This window comes from Electrophorus electricus, unplaced genomic scaffold (assembly GCF_041902795.1).
Source record: "Electrophorus electricus isolate QZ-2024a unplaced genomic scaffold, ASM4190279v1 Scaffold383, whole genome shotgun sequence".
NCBI classification, from domain to species: Eukaryota; Metazoa; Chordata; class Actinopteri; order Gymnotiformes; family Gymnotidae; genus Electrophorus; species Electrophorus electricus.
This window is the reverse complement of record NW_027658675.1, coordinates 1-20,304: the sequence shown is the minus strand read 5'-3', so window position 1 is coordinate 20,304 and position 20,304 is coordinate 1. Positions and strand designations below refer to the sequence as shown.

The window sequence follows — 20,304 nt, the reverse complement described above, 5'->3', positions numbered from 1 at the left end:
CTTGGAAATGGGTTAATGTTTTGCACTTTGTGTAGTATCCTTTTTTGTTCATTGAAGCAACCCTCTGGAATCTCCTTGTCTGCTCTGGGAGAGGACTATTTGCAGCCAGGGTTAATCAGATGTTTAGACTGTGTTAGTCTGAAAAATCTGGTTACAGCCAGACATGCTCATGTGTGTTAAGGTTTGGTCGTGTGGGTGCTTAAAGGCATTCTTTTGATGCATTGAGAAACATCGTTAGCAGGTTGTGAAAAAAAACAGAGGCACCACTTATGTACCACCTGTGGAGTGAAATAAGACTAAAGGGAGGAGACACTCTGGTGTAATAGTGCTTTGGTTAGGAAGTGGAACACATCTAAGTAGGTTATGCAACACTGGTTGGTGCAGCACTTTCCATTTAATTGTTGCCTAGTGGCGTCCTGTTGGGAAAGGCGACGTGTCTCATAAAAATGATGTCAACAATGCCAAAAATCTGAGTGAGATTGAAGCTGAATCGCTTGGGCAGCCACTAGGCTGCTTTTATAGTTAGCTATATATGTCCAGGGTGAAAGAGAGCGAGACATCGAGACAGAGACGGACGCTTTACTGGCCATGCTAAAGTGTTTACACTCTAAAAGTCTCTCTTCATCTGTGGCCCTTGTTAACCAGTTCAAAACAGGCTGCTCCCCCAGACAGTGGGAATTCAGCGTGGGTCTGGCGGAGGTACGTAATGCCTCTCGGCTCTCCTCTACTTCCGTGTGGCGGGGTATCTAGCGCTCCTGCGACTTCTTCCCATCTGCGGCTGGCGGGAGACCCGGTGCAACATCTTCGTGTCCAGACAGCTTTCTCTTGCCGGGTGGCGGTGAATTTCATTTCCCAACAAGGCAGCAAAAAAAGAAAACAAACAAACAACAACAACAAAAAACCCCAGACTGTGTGTTACAGACGAGGGAGAGAGAAAACCACCTCATCCGAGTTTGATTTCCAGGGTACTTAGGCCACTAGTTGCTACTACACATTTATGGTAATTACAGAGAGAGGGAAGATAGAGGCCTTGATTTAAGCTGCAGAATGCACTGAATGTGCAGACAGAAGTATTTGACTTATACCTAAAAGGTATTTAATTGGTTGAGGTCTTCCAGTCAAATAACTCGAGGGTGCAGAACTTAGGTTTTATTATAGGAATGCTCCAGTGCTGAACTGCAAAACATACATTTTATTAAGCATTCAGAGTAGCGTAAATCGCTTTAGGATTTTTTTTATCAAGTACTTTTAGAGTTAGAGACAGAGCCTAAAAATTCCTTCTGCCTTTTACAGGACAGTTTTTGCATTGTCTGTGATTCTAAGTCCAAAGTTTACAATGTTTATCCTACTAAATTATAATCCTACTACTTATCCCTAAGTGACACCCCCCCCCCCAAGTGAATGTTTGTCATTCACTTTCATCTTTGCCAATTACAGATCATTTTTAGTCTAATGACAAATCCCCCAGTGCTTGGTTTACTAAATTAAACTGTCTGTGCAAAGTGTGTCATTTGGTAGCATAACTAATGACTGTGAGCTAACACAACTACAGATTCCCAGAGCAAAGCTTCGTTGTTGTTTTTAAAGGAATAACTCTAAGCAAAGCTAACAATGAATAGATTCTAGTAGCTTCCAGTTAGCATGATGTTGTAGGCAGGAGTCTACCTAGCTGGCATTCCCTCTTGATAGCGTTAAAACTTTAGCCCGAGCCCATAGCTTTGGAAGTGGCTAGCAGTGTTAGGAATGGGAGAGCCTTCATTTACAAAGCCTGTCATAACAGCAGGATGTAAATATTTTAATGTGGGATTTTAAGGCCAGATTTAAGGAAATATAGTAGCATTTTGTGGAAAACTAAACTACTGATGTTTAGTGTTCAAAAGCCCTGAGAGGTCTTTGTTAAGGTAGTGTTTTAATGTGAGTCTTGGTCTTTGTTGAGGTAGGGCTTTAACGTGAGTCTTGGTCTTTGTTAAGGTAGTGTCTTTACGTGAGTCCTGGTCTTTGTTAAGGTAGTGTCTTAACGTGAGTCTTGGTCTTTGTTAAGGTAGTGTCTTAACGTGAGTCTTGGTCTTTGTTAAGGTAGTGTCTTAACGTGAGTCTTGGTCTTTGTTAAGGTAGTGTCTTAACGTGAGTCTTGGTCTTTGTTAAGGTAGTGTCTTAACGTGAGTCTTGGTCTTTTGTTAAAGTAGTGTCTTAACGTGAGTCTTGGTCTTTGTTAAGGTAGTGTCTTAACGTAATTTTGGTTTTTGTTAAGGTAGTGTCTTAACGTGAGTCTTGGTCTTTGTTAAGGTAGTGTCTTAACGTGAGTCCTGGTCTTTGTTAAGGTAGTGTCTTAACGTGAGTCTTGGTCTTTGTTAAGGTAGTGTCTTAACGTAATTTTGGTTTTTGTTAAGGTAGTGTCTTAACGTGAGTCTTGGTCTTTGTTAAGGTAGTGTCTTAACGTGAGTCCTGGTCTTTGTTAAGGTAGTGTCTTAAGTGAGTCTTGGTCTTTAAGGTACTGTCTTAGCGTGAGTCCTGGTCTCCTATGGTACACTCAGAGCCCATCTGGAAGGCAACTGTGTTGTCCCACATAAATAGGCCTGATTTGTTGAAGAACAAAAAAAACGCGGAAACAAAGGGAAAATGAATTAAATTAAGTTAACAAAACACAATACATATACAACCCAGAAGGTTTCTTTTTATTTAGCCTTATCACCTATTTAGTATGTTATGTAATTGTAAGAACTATTAATGTGATATTTTCCTGGTTCATTCTCTAGTGTAAATATCAAATAAAAAGATCTCAGTAAAAAAGGGTGGACTGTTTTGAAACCAATCTGAGCTAATTGAGCAGGGAAAACAAAACCAGGAAAAAAAGGTCCTTTTTTCCTTTGTGTTTCTGTAATAATGTTTTGTTAATCACTGACAACCTTGGTGAAGAAACCCTCATAAACATCTCAGCACTACGACATGTCCTTCAGTTTTAGAAAGCATTTTTAGGCAAAAGTACGGCAATAAAAATCAGAGCCGTGCTTGTGTAGCTTGTGCTCGTACCACGACTTATGTCACTGACGCGCAGAAGTACGTCACAGAGGAGAGCTGAGTGGGAAGTGTTGTCTGTTGGGCTAGAGGAAAGGTTCCACTAATCCATCTGTGGGCGCGGACCCACGGATTTCCACGGGTTTCTATTTTGGAGTGAGAGGGCCTGTTTTTAGTTAAAAAACCACAGCATCCTATTAAGCATTGCGAACGTAATTGGCCAGTGCTGGCTGTAAGTGCTTCCTCGTCTCCTTTTTGTGCATGTATATACATTTTGTGTGTGTGTGTGTGTTTGTGTGTGTGTGTGTGTGTGTGTGTGTGTGTGTGCTTGTGTGAGCGTGCATGCGTTTGTGTGTGGATGTGTGTGTGTGTTTGTGTGTGTGTGTGCGTGCGTGCGTATGTGTGTGTATGTTTGTGTGGGTGTGTGCACGTGCATGCTTGTGTGTGTGTGAATAAATTTATGCAGTTGTTAAAAGTGTTGTTGCAGTGTTGCTTCTTTGTGAAAGGTGCTCCTAAAGTGAAAAGGAAAGATCAGTACAGCAGAACACAGAACAGGACTGATTACATGTAATTACATTACATACATATTACTGCAAAATCACAAAATAGTTTTCTATAGATGCGAATACACTCCTAATGCACTGGTACAGCATTCTCTAACAGATCTACAGTAACATCTCCTATACAATCCTATATGTTTGTGGGTATGTCTAATTCTGTTGTAGGTAACAACATCTGATCTTTAGATCATTATTTTGTGTACATGGATGGGATATGTCATTTGTAGATCATTGGATACTCACAGTATGCAGTTTAGTCTGATTTTAATGTATATCCGGGTAACACCTCCTCCTTCTCAAGATAGTGAAAACAGGTAACAGAAACGGAATTACAGAATACTAGTTATCAGGCTAATAGGTAAACCATGATTTCATGCAAGAAGGTTATGGAAAATACATTAAAATTCTCCTACTGAATTCACAATATTGTGTGCCATATCTGTGATGGACCGGCACCCTGTCCAGGGTTGGTGTATGTGTGTGTGTGTGTGTGTGTGTGTGTGTTCCCTGTCCAGGGTTGGTCCCTGCTTTGATCCTGTGCTACTGGGATAGGCCCATAATCCTGAACTGGATTACATAATTTACAAGATGAATTAATGAATGTGTGCCATATCCTACTTTAAAAGCACATAATTCACATAAAAATACCCTTATCATTTTAAAACACCATGAAATGTGCAGAAAACATGATGGAAATTTCCCTCACTATTAGCCACCTGTAATCTGTTGATATATGCAATGTTTTGGAATCTAAGAAAGGATTTCGAAAACTGGCCCTTACTGAACAGAGCAAACCATCTTTACTATAAGTAAAGTGAATTGTTACATTTTTACAAGAGCTTACCCTCATTAGTTACATTGGTTCCCTGCTATAATTACAGTGGCATAGTTAATCACAATTGTAAATATGTCATGTCAGATGGCAGTGTGTCAAACGTGGCACTGAGGTTTTCCAGAGGTTTGCAGTACCATACAGGCTACGAATTACAAACCTTTACCAGCAAAGTATTATCAACAGATCAGCCCTCTAGCCAGAAAGAATTACATGGGGAGGCAAGATTGTAGAGACATAAAATTAAGAAACGTTTTTGTTCAAATTGTCCTGCAATTAGGAGAGTCGAAGCAATAAAGTTATTGCAACGTCATAGTGTCTGGCGCAAGGCTCATCCAGACAGGAATACCCAAGACTCGTCGCCACTGCAATTTCCAAGGCAACCCATCTTCCTGTTGTGGTTCTGGATGTCTTACCAGGAAATACCGTTCATCTTCATCAGCAAAAGTCTTCATGAGTCAATTTCCTATTTAGGGCTTTGATGTCAAAAGCTTTTTACCGGATGCATTTGTAATGTAGAATTAGATTGATAGACACGAATGTTTAACGTGCATCTTGCGCATAAAAGGAACTTACTAAATGTTCAAATCTAGCTGGAGATACCGACCTGCTGATGTATTGTGCTTTGTATTGCGTCCACATTGGCATGCGAAAATGCTGCATTGGGCTGCGAGCTCCAGACTGTTCTCAGAACAGCCCAGTGGCAAATAGTTCAGCGGCTGGTGGCCCGGTCGTGGCCCGCGAGAGGAGGTCCCAGACGGCCGAGCAGACGCGAAGCCCGCTCCCTCCCTCCGCTGCAGACGATCCCGAGAGGCCGCAGGCCGAGCGTCGGAGCTGAGGGACCAGGGAAAGAGAGGGAGGGGTGAGATGTCACAGGCAACGTCCTGAGACAGAGAGAGCATGGAAGAAAACAGGTCGAGTCATAATTGCACGCGTAGGCTGACACATCTGGAATTACTGCTGCTTGGCTCCGAGCCACAGACTTTACGCTGCTCCCTTAAAAAGAAAGAAGCATATTTTTCTTGCTTGCTCCTCAGAGCTACACCTCAGTGGGCCTGGCACCTCGCACTGGGCCTGCTGCTAAATTTGTCCTCCCGCTTTTGGAGAGAGTGGGCTGAAAATGGCACCATTATTTTCACCAGACTGTTTTCCTTCAGAGAGGGGGGAGAGAGAGAGAGAGAGAGAGAGAGAGAGAGAGAGAGAGAGAGAGAGAGAGAGAGAGAGAGACTGAGACAGAAAGGTAGAGACAGAGCGAGAGAGAGTCAGAGAGGGAGAGACAGAGAGAGAGTGAGACAGAGAGGGAGAGACAAAGAGAGAGGGAGACAGAGAGGGAGAGACAAAGAGAGACTGAGACAGAGAGGGAGAGACAGAAAGAGACTGAGACAGAGAGAGACTGAGACAGGGAGAGACAGAGAGAGAGAGAGACAGACAGAAAGGGAGAGACAGAGCGAGAGAGAGTCAGAGAGGGAGAGACAGAGAGAGACTGAGACAGAGAGGGAGAGACAGAGAGAGAGACAGAGAGAGACTGAGACAGAAAGGGAGAGAGAGAGAGAGAGAGAGAGACATAGAGAGAGAGGTGATAAGTGAAGGTAAGCTGGTCTGGTAAAGCAGGGCTCTGGCTCTTTACACGCTCTCATCACTCTCCTCTATGTCTCTTTGTTCCTCTGTCAATGTCTCGCCATCTCTCTCATCACAGACACAACTCCACACCAGTCCCTCAGGGCAGTGGACTGCTCTGACTTCAGCGCCTTCTCTCACTAGTGTCGAATATTTGCCTCCAGTGGGCATTACGTGTAGTGAGGTGGACTCGTGCATTGGCTTGAGCCTGCTTGTTTATAGCCAGTGAACTGCAGGGCTAGACCTTCCACAGATCTTTGAGAGGCTTCCACAGTATTTCCACAGACCTTCCACAGTCCGTCCACAGATCTTTCACAGACCTTCCACAGATCTTTCACTGACCTTCCACAGTCCTTCCACAGGCTTTCACACACAGTCATTTTCATTTCACAAAGTCAAGGCTGAGGGTACCACGGTCACATGGCAGTATATTTCCTAGCTGAAGCTTCGCCTTCTGTGAAGTACTTTGGTGGAACATCAACATTTAATTTAGACTGCTATCTAATTTTAGTCCTCAGAATGATTATTCATTGCTTTGTCGTAATGGACTGAACTTCTGAGGTCAACACGGAACATGACATGCGCACTATATCCTTTTTTAATATACAAGATGTTCAGATGTTCAACACATAGAAGCGCCCAACACGTTGGCCCGCCACAAGCCGCCAAGCTGAGCTTCATTTAAGATGTTATTTAGATGTCTGGATTTGACTTACAAAATAAAAACAAACCATGATGGAGTGTCGTTTCAAAGTCAAGCATACAAGACTGCTGGACAGCACAGCTGTTGTTACACAAGGCCAAGCTGCTACTCGATGTAAACAAGACCCGTGCGGTAATGAACCAGAGGCCCCGGTTCAGGCTTCTACAGTCCTGCCAAGCAGCGGCGTGTGGTGATGCTTCGCATCACTTCCTCCCGTGAGCAGCCAGCTCAGACCTCTGCAGACATAATAACACAGTCGCTTTGTTGTCTAGAGCACGTTAATCAAACCCCTCTCGTGGCCTCGTGGTTGACCGCCAAGAATGAGTCCATTCATCCCTTAGTTTAGCACCTCTGGTCGCGTGACGCTGCCCCTATTGTTCTCGCCGCACTGCAAGATGGCCCGTTAAATTCAAGGTGATAACACCATTATGATATGCGACCGACAGCTCGGTAAACAGCCGTGGACAGACGTGGCCGCAGGTCTGTGAGGCCAACGGGTTCGGGTGTGGGAGGCGCAGCCAATCAGGAAAGCTGTCCAGGGGCAAATGACAGGACAGAAGCTACCTCTGAAAAGGCTTAGAAACACATTGGAGTTTGAGGTTTCTGGCACCTCCCCAAACAAGGAGCCTCCGTATTAAAATGTTTCTTACGGTTTAGTGTAACGTAGGAACGTAAAATAGCTCAGAGCCCTTGCAAGTTCTTCTCTTTCTTGGACAGTCACATTGGACAAATATGAGGTCGTAAGAAAGTCTAATGAAAGGCACCAGAAGACTGAACTGTCGAATTCTTTGACGGTTCTACCATACTGAGGACTTGGGGTTGAGCATATTGCATCACCTCTGTGAGCTTACTAGAAACATTGTAAACATGTAAGCAATAAACAGAACCAGAAATCCAGGGAGTTTGTGTATGATTGTTGTTCTGGAGGTACTTCTCTGCCTCTTCTTCATCATTATGACCTCTCACCTTTGTCTAGCTCATGCCAGAGGTTTTCAACATTACGAAGTTACAGCATGCTCTACTCTGCTAACTTACGGTAGGCAAGCGTTCCGATGTCGAAAGAGACCTTGTTGAGATGAAAATTCAGGTAAATATCAATAATTTCACAAGCTTGAAATGAACTAGTTTTTCATGTTTTAAATAATAAATCCAGATTTTTTTTTAGCAATACATCAAAGTTGGAGCTGAAAAGCGTCTGCGAATAACGCTGAATCAGCAGCTTCCGGCTGCCTGGTTAGCACCATTTGTTCTGTATGCTACAGAGAGAAAAGGTCCGTCAGACTCATGTATTAAAACCTACTGCATGCAGCCCTATTTTTAAGTCTCATCCATAATTCGATTAGAAAGATGCTTAAGCGGAACGCATGTCATCGGTGCTCTGAAGTGGTTTGAAGCGAAAATAGACGCATGATTCACGATTCATAGACGCGCAGCTGTTGGGTCACACTGAGGGATCGCATTGTAAATATTTGCTTTGCCGTAGCACATGGCTGCGCATGTGCGGTATGTCGCAGGACGTCCACCTACTGCTCTTTCCATGTTCTGGCTGTGGTTTCAGGGCGAAGACCAGCCAACGGTTTCTGCCACTTTTCCAGGACTCTGTGAGCACAAAAAAACTAGCATCTGTTCTCCTGATGTTAGCTCATCACAGACCACTGAGAGCTTCAAAAGAGACAGACATAATATCAGACCGTCTGTTTCGGCAGTGCCAGTCTGTTTGTGGCGAGGTGTGTGTGTGTGTGTGTGTGTGTGTGTGTGTGGTGTGTGTGTTTGTGGTGTGTGTGTGTGTTTGTGGTGTGTGTGTTTGTGGTGTGTGTGTGTGCGTGTGTGTGTGTGTGTGTGGGTGTGTGTGTGTGGGTGGGTGTGTGGGTGTGTGTGTGTGTGTGTGTGAGGACAGGTCAGTTGACTCTGGCCCTTTTCACGTCTGTGCGCTCCTCTCTCGCGCAAGCGCCACCTTTCCCAGCCGGTAAGGCGGCAAGTGACTGCACGTCCTGTCTGAGAGAACATTCAAGCTGTCGCAAGAGCCTTGTCAATTGGCTTAGCCAGAGCCACGCTGCTGAGAGAGAGAGAGAGAGAGAGAGAGAGAGAGAGAGAGAGAGAGAGAGAATTGGAAAGGAAAGAGACCAAAACAGTGAGAAAGATTGGAAGAAGAGAGGAAGCAAGAGACAGAGAGTGGGAGAAAGGAATGGAGAAAAAGAGAAAGCGATGGAAAGAGAGAACGGACAGGAGAGAGAGAATAGTAAACTTGAGAAGGAGGGGAGGAGGGAGGGAGAGAGAGAGAGAGAGAGAATACACCCACCCACCTAAGTGGCTGGCAAACTGACGGGCACTCATAAAACAGACCGCCTTCGAGACATCTCAGAAACAAGGAGACCTCAGTGACCAGGTGCACGGGAGCAGGAGAAGCTGAGATCCCCAAACAGCGTTCGTTCAGAGAACAGACTCGAGTGGATCCTGGGCTGAGCCGCAGGAACGTTGCAGCCGTAAAGAGCCTGACAGAGCCAGAGAGCGCGGCAGCTTCAGGACCAGCGGCGGTGAATGGATAATCTCTGCAGCCGCAGTGGCTTAGACCCACTCTGGGTGAGTGACTGGGACTAGCCACATATCACGATCTGTCTCACAAGTCTGAATGCTATTCTTGTGTATTCATTCAACGCATTAAGGGCACGGTCTACATTTTCAATAATAGTAATGACGTCAGAATCAAGTTCAGCCATGTCCATTTTATTTTGTTTGATCTTTGCCTTCTAATTCTAATTGTTGTTAACTAATCATTTATGCGTGGTGGCCTTTGTGTTCATATGGATGTATGCATATTTCTTCAGTGTGCATATAGTGCTCAGCACCTGTACCACAAATAAATAAAGCAACAGGTCTTATTGTACTTACAAAGTAAACAGCAGTCTTTTTGCAAAGGGCTTTACATATTCAGTCATTCTTTTACTGTTTAACTGTTATTGTCTTGGGAGGACATGCAGCCTTACACTGAACATGAAAAAGACATCCTTCAGATTGTACTTGGCTAACTTACTGCAGACAATCTGACATTTGTAAAATGCATTCTTCATGGTTGCCATTATACACCAATGGCATTCAGATTTACATGACACTGGTGGCTAAGTTGGTACGCCTCAATAAGAGTGATGTCAGCATTTCATGTTGCACTATGTAAAAATCTAAATGAAAACAGGTGACGTGGGCCCTAATATATGAAACGGTTCAGTTAACAAAGACAAGGAACAACCAATCAAATTGCGAAGCCACTAGTGCTTCCTGGACAGCTCCACACCAGTACTGGAAACATGGCTACCAATTTGGGACGTGGCCTGTGTCTGCAGAAAAAGCCAGACTCACTAGAATGTTCTGAGTGGAAAACAGTGCAGGGTCCTCTTCTCTAGTGTCGGTGGACTGGAGGCTGATGCAGTAGGTTAGGCTTGGTGTGACCTTGGTGCAGAAAGAAACATTTCACTGAGGCTTTAACAAGGGCTATAAACCATTTTCTTTCTCTTACCCCAAAAGCCATACTTCTTTGAAAAAGTGATATCAGTGAAAGTATTCTTAGACAATTACAGACTAAAATGGGGTTTAGTGAACAGCCACAATCATCCAGACGTAATGGATACTGTAGAAGCACCTCATTTGTGATGGCACACGGTGATACGAGGTTGGACCTCTGTCAGCTCTCCCAGTGCCATAACTCTGCTCCTCGCATTATAGGACTGGAACCAGACGTGGTACACTCACACCCCTGAACTGAGTGACTGCTTCCAGCACACGGTCCTGGTGTGGGCGCCTTGTGTCTACCTGTGGGTCTGCACCCCCTTCTACTGTCTGCACCTGTATTGCAATGGCCAGAGCCGGCTACCTCTCTCACCGCTGTGCAGCGCCAAGCTGGTGAGTCGGAGCGCGCTACGAGCCGCGGGCTGCGCCGGCCATATAAGTGAAACGCGTTAAGGCAAAACCGGTGTTAAAGCCGATCGGAAGTGGAAGGATGGCCCTGCGGTGCAGTTTAAGGAAGAAGGAGAGGGTTACTGCCCTCCCAGTTTGGGAGCGGAGCCGCGCACCGCACACACTCGCGGGTGAGGGTAACGTACTAGTGATTGTTTGAGTTCGCTGAGTGACGCATTTTTTTACGCTTCGCTTTGTGTTTACATAGTTATTCATCCGTTCATTCCGTTCAGGAGTGAGCTTTTTTCTTTTTTCAAGATTTCTCATTGCCGCTCTAGAATTCGATTGTTTACTGTTGCTAGAAGAGCTAAATGGCATTATTACATCATTAATAGAAAGTTCCATGACATCATTTCAAACATGTTACTCAGTTAAACAAATATTTGAAGTGAGAGTGTAACATTAGAATAATTGTTATTGTGCAGATGTGAGATTAACGGTTTTGCTTACTCATATCATTAAAGTAACTCATATAATTAAAGTAAATCTAAATGAATTAATCCAAATCATTACCTTATATCGTCATTAGCGCAAACCCACAAAATGACTATAGTCCTTTGACACTGTTCACAATAAGAGGTGAAATGTTTTTCTCTTTTTTTAAGTGGAACAATATCCTGGGTATTATATTGGGAAAACCCCATCTAGACCCCACATAGACTTGTGTATGAGAAGGGTATGCATCTGGTTTACTCTCCCATCTGAAAGTCATTACTAGATTTCCCAGTGTTCCTCTCGAAGGGTTGTGAGTTAACACCCACAAAGGCCATCCTTCCTGCCCCGGTTCTTAGCGAGCGGCTGATGACATTTCCGGAAGCGTGACTCAGGCGAGTTCTCACCCAGGTCTGAGTTCCGTTTCTGTGTGCTCGCCCACAGCTGCTGGGGTTCTTCCTGGCATCTTTTGGCTTCGTGGAATTCTTCTACATCCTGCTGGAGAGGAACCAGGAGCTTCACCGCCACCTCGTCTTCCTCCTGAGTCCCGTCATACGCAGCCTGACAGTGGTAAGGTAAACCTTGCTATTGCAGGAGTAAGCACAGCTTGCGGGGCCCTCCAGCGGGGCCTGGCTAATGTTCCCATGTCTGGGCACGGAAGAGAAGAAAAACCACACCAGTTCTGAGCGTTAAAGCACGGATCACGTCAGGCACTGACCATTAGCAGGAAAGATCACACGGCTGAGATCAAAGCAGGAGTTACGGGGATTATATCTCCCTGCTTCTGGTCCTCACCGGTCACTACAGTAATGGTCACGGTCTTGCTACATAAGCTGGGACCTGACCCAGCAGAAAGTGTATTTGCCTGGCTGTGGGTAACATTACGAAAACACGAGGCTGAGGGCGCAGAGGGGAGTGGACAGCAGGTAGAGTAGCCCACAGAGTTGCATCCAGCCCCAAGGCCCACTCCACACCTGTGGTCTTCCCAGACACCCAAGCAAACACGGTGCCGAAAGAGTTAAACAGACTGCTGTTGTTCCCCAAGCAGCCTCTCTCATCAGAAGGTCATAATTTCAATTGTAAGAACATAAAAATAAATATCTGTGGCGGTCGAAGCATGCATTAGGCTACGGTCCAGATGACAGATTTGACATCTGCAGTCATTTATTACCTGCATGCATAAACATTGCTGTTAAAAGTTTTTTAAAAGCTTATTTTGTGTCCTCTTCACCCTTCTTTACCACCCATGATTTTTTTCCTTGTGTAATATCTGGGTTTATGTAATCAAGATGTCCATAGAGCTAAAAGCAACAACAACCACACAGCCCGACCAAAACCAGAGTGTTTATCTGCTTCTCTTCAGTCACTGAGAGGGCATCTGCAAGTCATAAACTGCCTCCTTGCCACCAGCCTGTAGGTGCTCTTTTACGCTGAACTAGGATCAGCTTCCTGTACCACACTCCCAATCTTAAGCCTTTATGTAAAAACCATCCCAAAACCGGTCTGAGATCAGAGTAATCTGGCCCAGCCCTACCAGCACCAGGTCTGAGTGCACCTCTCTTCCCCATCTTACCATACACTGGTCTACGGATGCACTACCAGCTGCATTTAGCAATCAAATATGGCACATCTCTGTAACACTTACCACTTTGTGATTATCAGGTGGCCATTACGTCTGGATCTTAGCTGATGCTTCAGCTTCCCCTCCTCCACTCCTGAGAGGGACTCATTACTGAAAAGGATCCATTATTGCCCCTTTGCCAACAGCAAAGGACAAACACACGTTCAGGTCGTGATCATGCGCATATTCGTGTTTGCGTGCGTATTCTGTATCCAGGTATTAAGATGTCCTAAACGTTCAGGGTATACCAAATGAGGAATTCTGGGAAAAAAACATTTTTTAACATAATCACTCTGAGGTCTGGAGCCTTAGGTTTGGTCTGGTCTGGTTTGGAGAAGGTTACTGTTTGGTTTGGGAGGGGTTGTTGCTGGGAACAGACCAGTGCCTGAGCTTCAGCGGCTCAGAAGGCCTTGCCTTACGTAACCAGACTGTTTTTTTACCCGCTGCTGTGACAAAACGATGTCTTTCCGACTAAAATTAGACGGAAGACGGATGCTCTCGAAGCACCACGGCAAGATCGGTGGCTAGACAAGGGCATCCAAACGTTGGGCTGGTTCGGTGGGACTGGTAGACAGCGTTGAGCGTGTTTTGGACAGAAAAGGCAATTACTTCAAATTCAGGATCTGAGAGAGAGCCATGAACTGTGTGTGTTGTTAGGGCGGGATGTTCACAAAACAACAGCCATAGCTGACTGAGAAGTTCAATAATAAACTGTGCACGATTGGTCAAGATAAAACAGACTCCACTATATTTACAGGAGGACCTGACCACTGGTCATAGTACAGGTAGAACCATTCATGGTCTACTGTTATACACAATTCTAAACAAGAAGAGCCAGACCTTTGCAAAAGTGGTATTTGCTTTTTTTAACTTTATATTTTTGCAGCTCAAAAGGTTTTTCTTCCTTAGCAGGTTTAGACAGCTTCATTTATCATGTGGACTGTAACTGCTTATTATGCCTCGTTTAGTATGAGGTATCAAGGCCAAATAGTTGATATTCCTCGTCAAAACTGTTCCCAGCAGTTTGGTCTCTCAGGTCTCGTGCATTGCAAAGTGACTCCACGCTGTCGCGCGACCCTGTGCTTGTCAGGTGTTAGCCATGGGCCTCATCCAGTGGGAGCGAGCGCGGGGCTGTCGCTCGTCCGTCGTGCTATTCCTCTACTGGCTGCTGGGCGTGCTGTGCTCCCTCGTGCCCCTCCGGGCCAACATCCAGCTGGCAGTCGAACAGGTGAGAGAAGTGACACACACCCCCGAGCCGGGCCGTCCGTTTCACGGTTAACTCTCAAAACCGAGACACACACGCGCGCGATATGCGGAAAATGGAACGTGCATATGGACCAACACGCCGACGTCTGCGCGCGCAAACGCATCTGTTTATTTATTTATTTTTGCATGAGCAGGCGGGTGCAGGATTGCTGACATGTTCGATAGTTGGTGCGTTTTTGCGGTAGCTATTTACAGAGCCACTGTTAGTTTTGTGCAATTTTAAATATTCTATGGTTGGTCTGAAAATATGGAGTAGAGTACATAAAAGTCCTAGTGTGAAAATGGGAAATATGCGAACGCGCGTTTGAATGTAGGATCTGTTTATAACGCACGGGCCTCTTCCACGGCCCGTGTATGTAGGCTCGTGACTCGCTATGACCGTGTTGTCTTGACTTGAAATGTGCAATTCGCTATTCCGCAGCGTTTTTGATGCGTCATAGTACAATATATTATGGTAATGGGACAGTTATTACCTCAGCCATGTCAAATGACAGCTTTCCAAATAACGCATTTCCTTAATGGGCAGTCACAGTCCAATGAAGATATTTCAACCAAGCCTGGATTGCTTCATAAACCTTAAACTTGAGTCCCCGCTCCAAAAGAACGTTAATCAAACGTTAAACTGGCAGGAAATACGAGTTTTTCCCCTCTCATTGCCTTGCTAAATGCTTCCTCTATGTTTGGGTAACGGGTTGGGGGTAACGGCAGCGAGGTATTTTTCGACCGCTCAAAATGAGCACCCTCCGCACCTCCTCGGTCCAGACGGATGTGGTTTCTTATCCGCTCTTATTTTTTATTTTTTAATTAATTAATTAATTCGGGGTTTTTTTTTAACTTTTCGCCATGTGCGTAAAAGTGCAGGTAAACTTAGTCCCCGGTACATGTTATAATCGCGCACAACGCGCATATGGCATCCCAAGGGCCTCCGTCACCGCGATCTGTACATTTCCAGATCTTTTCATGCGTAATTCATTTATATAAAGCTGACAATTAAGTTTTGCCTAAACTGTTCAAAATAAGCTTTATGGTATCATTAATGTTAGTGCACACCCACTGGCCACCACCTTCAAGCAAGCTGCTACAGTGTGCTTTACGTCGTTGGTATACACAAGGACCAAGGACGTAATGGACATAATTAAAAAAAAATGTTTTGTATATTTTTAAATACAAATGCTCATTTTGAGTGACAACAGTGCTCAGTAAAGAATGTCTTAACCATCACGTCACTACACTTTCTTAGGAAGGAAGATTTTCTACTTGTGTTGCCAAGAAATGTATCTGAAAGAGCTCCATATCTGAGGGGATTATAAATGTGCATGATGCAGGCGCCCACTTTAGAGTGAAATGTATAAAAACACAACATTACATTGAGGAACACACTTGGTCTCCATGTTTCCTATTGACAGTTCAGATCAGGTTATAGACTGTAAACACTGCAGTTTGAATGCCTGTGGCTACACAGGATAAAACCTCACCAATACGGGAAGTCCCGAACTGTGGAGCACAACCATAGAGTAGTGTCTGCTGGTTTACGTGTGTCTCTTTCTCGCTATTCATTAGCTGCCTCCCCCTGAACCGGTTGCGTTTATTGTGTTTCAGCGTCTCTCCCCAGACATCGTCCATCACTTGGCTTATTTCTCCTGCTTCGCCCTCCAGCTGGCTCAAGTCTTCCTCAGCTGCTTTGCGGACCAGGCACCTCCCGGGAAAAGCGTCCCCAAGGTGAGCCGGTAGGAGACGCTGTGGGGTGAAGGGCTCACAGACGTATCCACAGCAACCCAAACATCCCACGGTGAATCACCGTGTTGTTTACTGAGGTTCATGGAGTAAGGCCTGACATCGCCAGTGGGGAACCATGACTTGCATGCCTTTTCATTAGCAAAACCCCATGATTGGTTTGATGAAATGTTTTTCAGGGTCTGATTTGACTCGACCTAAATGACTGTTCATCGTCACGAATGAGGCTCTCCTGCCTTGATAATAATATCTGTCTGTTTTCAACTGGAGGCCGTGACTCACACAGCCTGGGTTCTAGGGGTTTAGTATGCAGAAAACAGAAAAGAAACGCCACAAACACAAAAGAAATGGCAAGAAGTCCAGTTGAAGTCTGCAGATGTCCAGTTTGGGCCTTGTCATGAGTTAGTGGTCAATAACCATTCCCTCCTCCAGACAAAAACAAGAAAACAAACTCTGAGAGAGAGAGCAGTGTGCTTGTGTGTGTGGGTGGGTGTGTGTGTGAGATGAGGTTGTAGCCACAGACATGGCTGCCACACCCCATCCTCCCCTCCTGGCTCAGTGACTTCCTGGGCAGACTTATTCACAGCATCTCATAGAGTGAGACCTCCGGTGAAGAGGCGGGAGAGAGGGAGAGAGAGAGTGTGTGTGTTTGTGTGTGTGTGTGTGTGTGTGTGTGTGTGTGTGTGTGTGTGTGTGTGTGTGTGTGTGTGTGTGTGTGTGTGTTGGGCGGATGGGTAAGGGGGCAGTACTGAGGTCAGCTGTGGGTGGAAATGTGTTGTAACTAAGCCACACTAGTTCTCTCTCTCTCTCTCTCTCTCTCTCTCTCTCTCTCTCTCATACACAGAATCAACGCTCTCTCTTACTTACACAGACACTCTCAGTCATTTTCTGTTTACTCTCAGTGTGGTGTGTCCAAATGCTTTTTCTCTTCACCCAATCTCACCATCCTGGAAAGCATTACTGTAAACATCTGCTGGCTAAAAATGGGCTCCACTGTTTGATCTGTATTAGATGGTGACTGTCATTTTTATAAATCATTTAGTTATAAAACTAAATGATTTATAAATACACACATATATACATAGACACACACACACACACACACATACATACATACATACATACATACACACACATATATATATATATATATATATATATATATATATATATATATATATATATATATATATATATATATAATCTGTGTTTTGTCTAATAGTTTAAACTTTGAACCAGTTTGTTTGTGTGTTGTTGTTTTTTTTGTTTCTTTTCCATAGAATGCGTGCCCAGTTCAGGATGCATCATTTCTGTCAAAAATCCTCTTCTGGTGGTTTAGTGGGTAGGCGAGAACTGCTTTTGGATTTGATCAGTTTGTTTCTCTACATTTTACATTTTACAGTTGTTTGCTATTTGATTTTTGACAAATCTAAACTTATTTAAAGTGTTTATGAAACATCCAGTAGTCCAATGTGTGTCTGTGTGTTCCCTGCAGGTTGGTCATTAAAGGATACCGCACACCACTGCAGGCTGAAGACCTGTGGAGCCTACGTGAGGAAGACTCTTCAGAGAAGATCCTCTCAGACCTGGAAGAGGAATGGACATCAGCACGAACCAAACTACAGCAGTAGGGACGCCACACCACACCATCCCAGCACACTGTACCAAACTACAGCAGTAGGGACGCCACACCACACCATCCCATCCCAGCACACTGTACCAAACTACAGTAGTTGGGATCCCATTGTACACCATCCCAGCTCACTGTACCGAACTACAGCAGGAGGGACCCCACTGCACACCATCCCAGCTCACTGTACCAAACTACAGCAGTTGGGACCCCACTGCACACCATCCCAGCTCACTGTACCAAACTACAGCAGTAGGGACCCCACTGCACACCATCCCAGCTCACTGTACCAAACTACAGCAGTTGGGACGCCACACCATCCCAGCACACTGTACCAAACTACAGCAGTAGGGACGCCACACCATCCCAGCACACTGTACCAAACTACAGCAGCAGGGATGCTACACCATCCCAGCACACTGTACCAAACTACAGCAGTAGGGACCCCACTGCATACCATCCCAGCACATTGTACCAAACTACAGCAGTAGGGACGCCACACTACACCATCCCAGCACACTGTACCAAACTACAGCAGTAGGGACCCCACTGCATACCATCCCAGCTCACTGTACCAAACTACAGCAGTAGGGACCCCACTGCATACCATCCCAGCACACTGTACCAAACTACAGCCATAGGGACCCCACTGCACACCATCCCAGCTCACTGTACCGAACTACAGCAGTAGGGACCCCACTGCACACCATCCCAACTCACTGTACCAAACTACAGCAGTAGGGACCCCACTGCACACCATCCTCAATGTGACTCAATACAGCAGCCATACGGTCTAACTGAAGCTATATTTTAAGTGTTTACAGTGCTGTCCAACTCCCAGCCCTTTTGTATCTGTACACGACCTCACACACTGCCCTGCTGTTCACATCTTCCTGAATTTAACACATTGCTATGACATGTTTTGCCCACTGCTGTGTTTGTGGTTAGCATCTGCTGCAGAGTCTGTGTCCACAGTAGCTCGAATTAGCTCAAACACGACATGCAGGCACGTATGCACATGCTCATGGTTGACGTTCCTGTGGTCCCCGTTTTGCTTTGATCCGATCTCGATCCGAGCAGCGCCCACAGCGCCGGCCTTTGGCCTTAAATCGGCCAAGCAGAGTCCCGGGCTGTCGAGAAAGACACCTTGTGTCAATTCACTGGTCTTGTTAGCTCATTTCAATTTTGAAGAGACACTGTACCGTTAAGCCCACCCGGCCCACTGCTAAGCCCTCATATGTCACACGCCTTTTACGATTTATGGAAACCCTGATTTTTTTCAATCTGTCCAATGCTAGTTTTAATGACATATTTCAGAGGCAACAGGCTGTGTGTATCAGCCTCAGGTTCATCCCTGACAAGTGTCTGGCTCTCCGTCTCGTCTCTAGGGAGGTGCAGCACCTGGGCACCGGCGGAGCCCTGGGGTCCCATCTGCCTGAGCAGGCCCAGCTCCTGAGGAAATTGCAGAAGGAGCAGAGCTCAGGCTTCTGTCTTTTGAGGACCCTAGCGCGGAACTTCGGGCCCTACTTCCTGTCGGGGACGCTGTGTCTTGTGGTCCACGATGCCTTCATGTTCTCTATCCCACAGGTTCTCAGGTGAGGCGGGGACAGGAGATGTTGGCACAAGCGCCACTGCTCCTTTTGAGGTTCTTGAACTTTGGTCACTTGGTGTGCAGCCTGAGAGTGTGAGAGAGAGAGCTCAAAATGACTGAAGTAAGCCGCTAGAGAAGGTTCAGAAGTGCCGCGCAAATTCTTTCCCAACAGCCCACGGGGTCTATCGCACAGTTTAGGTTAATATGTTATCTCTGATGTCTTATCTCAGTGGCTTGGATCAGAGCCGCCGTCCACGCCAGACGCAGACGGCGCTGTTTATGCCCGCAAGCGGCAATTGTGGCTTCTGGCCTGGAAGCTGGTGAGCACCAGCCAGCTGTAGTGCCATGCCCGCTGTGCCGCGCCTGCTCCTGGGAGGCTGAGTCACAGCTGCAGGGGTCGCGGTCGGAAAAGCCACCGCCAACCAAACGGAAGCTCCCAGCAGCCACTGGTGGATGGCACGGGCGTATGTCGCCTCCTGGCACGCTGTCCCGAGACCAGCCACATGTTTTGTCCTACAGCAATGCAGTTTGCAACTTGGGTGGAGTTCGCTGACCTGGGATCAGATGTCAACTTCCACCCACATCCCACTGGCAAGCACACTAGGTTTTTGTGCAGGCTGCAAGCTGAATTGAATTCCCCTGACCAACTGTGCAGGGTTGTGGTGTCCAGCGGCAGCCCAGGGAAGGTTCTTGGTGGGAACACAGTAACTGACCATTTTGCTGGCCAAAGATCAGCTTGCTGAACTTTTTTTTTTTTTTTTGCCCCTTTGTTTTGAAAACGCATGCAGAAAGCGTCCAGCAGTCAGAGCACTGTTGCTGAACTCAAACGAAGTGTTAGACGCGCACCGTTAGTCAGTGGCATTAGTTAGCAGACGAACAGAGCTCAGTCATTTTTAAACGTATTAATATTATAACACCTCAGAGCCAAGGGCAGGAGCAGAGCTAAGTTAGGAGACGTGCACAGCACTGAGGTAGCCTTCGAGTTCACTAAAAGAGAACATTGCTGACAACCACTTACTGCTGCTTAAAACCTCTGGCAGGACCCAAATGAGCCCGCCTGTCATAATGTTTGCTGACTAGAATCTTTAACCCAGAATTTATTCTCTCTCTCTCTCTCTCTCTCTCTCTCTCTCTCTCTCTCTCTCTCTCTCTCTCTCTCTCTCTCTCTCTCTCTCTCTCTCTCTCTCTCTCTCTCTCTCTCTCTCTCTCTCTCTCTCTCTCTCTAGTCTGCTGTTAGGCTTTATAAGAGAAGACGATGCTCCGCTGTGGAAGGGATATTTCTACGCTTCACTCTTGTTCCTCTTCTCCTGCCTGCAGTCTGTGTTCAACCACCAGTACATGTACAGCTGCTTCTC

The 20,304-nt window shown here is 45.8% G+C and overlaps 1 protein-coding gene across 1 annotated transcript; it reads left to right on the top strand.

Annotated features, from left to right (window-relative positions):
* Window positions 1-1,365: 1,365 nt before the first annotated feature.
* LOC145655883 (multidrug resistance-associated protein 1-like) lies at window positions 1,366-20,289 on the top strand (the record flags this gene model as incomplete). Its single annotated transcript, XM_081709344.1, has 9 exons — window positions 1,366-9,307; window positions 10,445-10,621; window positions 11,552-11,677; window positions 13,819-13,956; window positions 15,594-15,713; window positions 17,009-17,070; window positions 17,224-17,355; window positions 18,747-18,953; window positions 20,176-20,289. Coding segments are annotated over exons 1-9 (1,118 nt in total), but the record flags the coding sequence as incomplete, so codon positions are not given.
* Window positions 20,290-20,304: the final 15 nt, after the last annotated feature.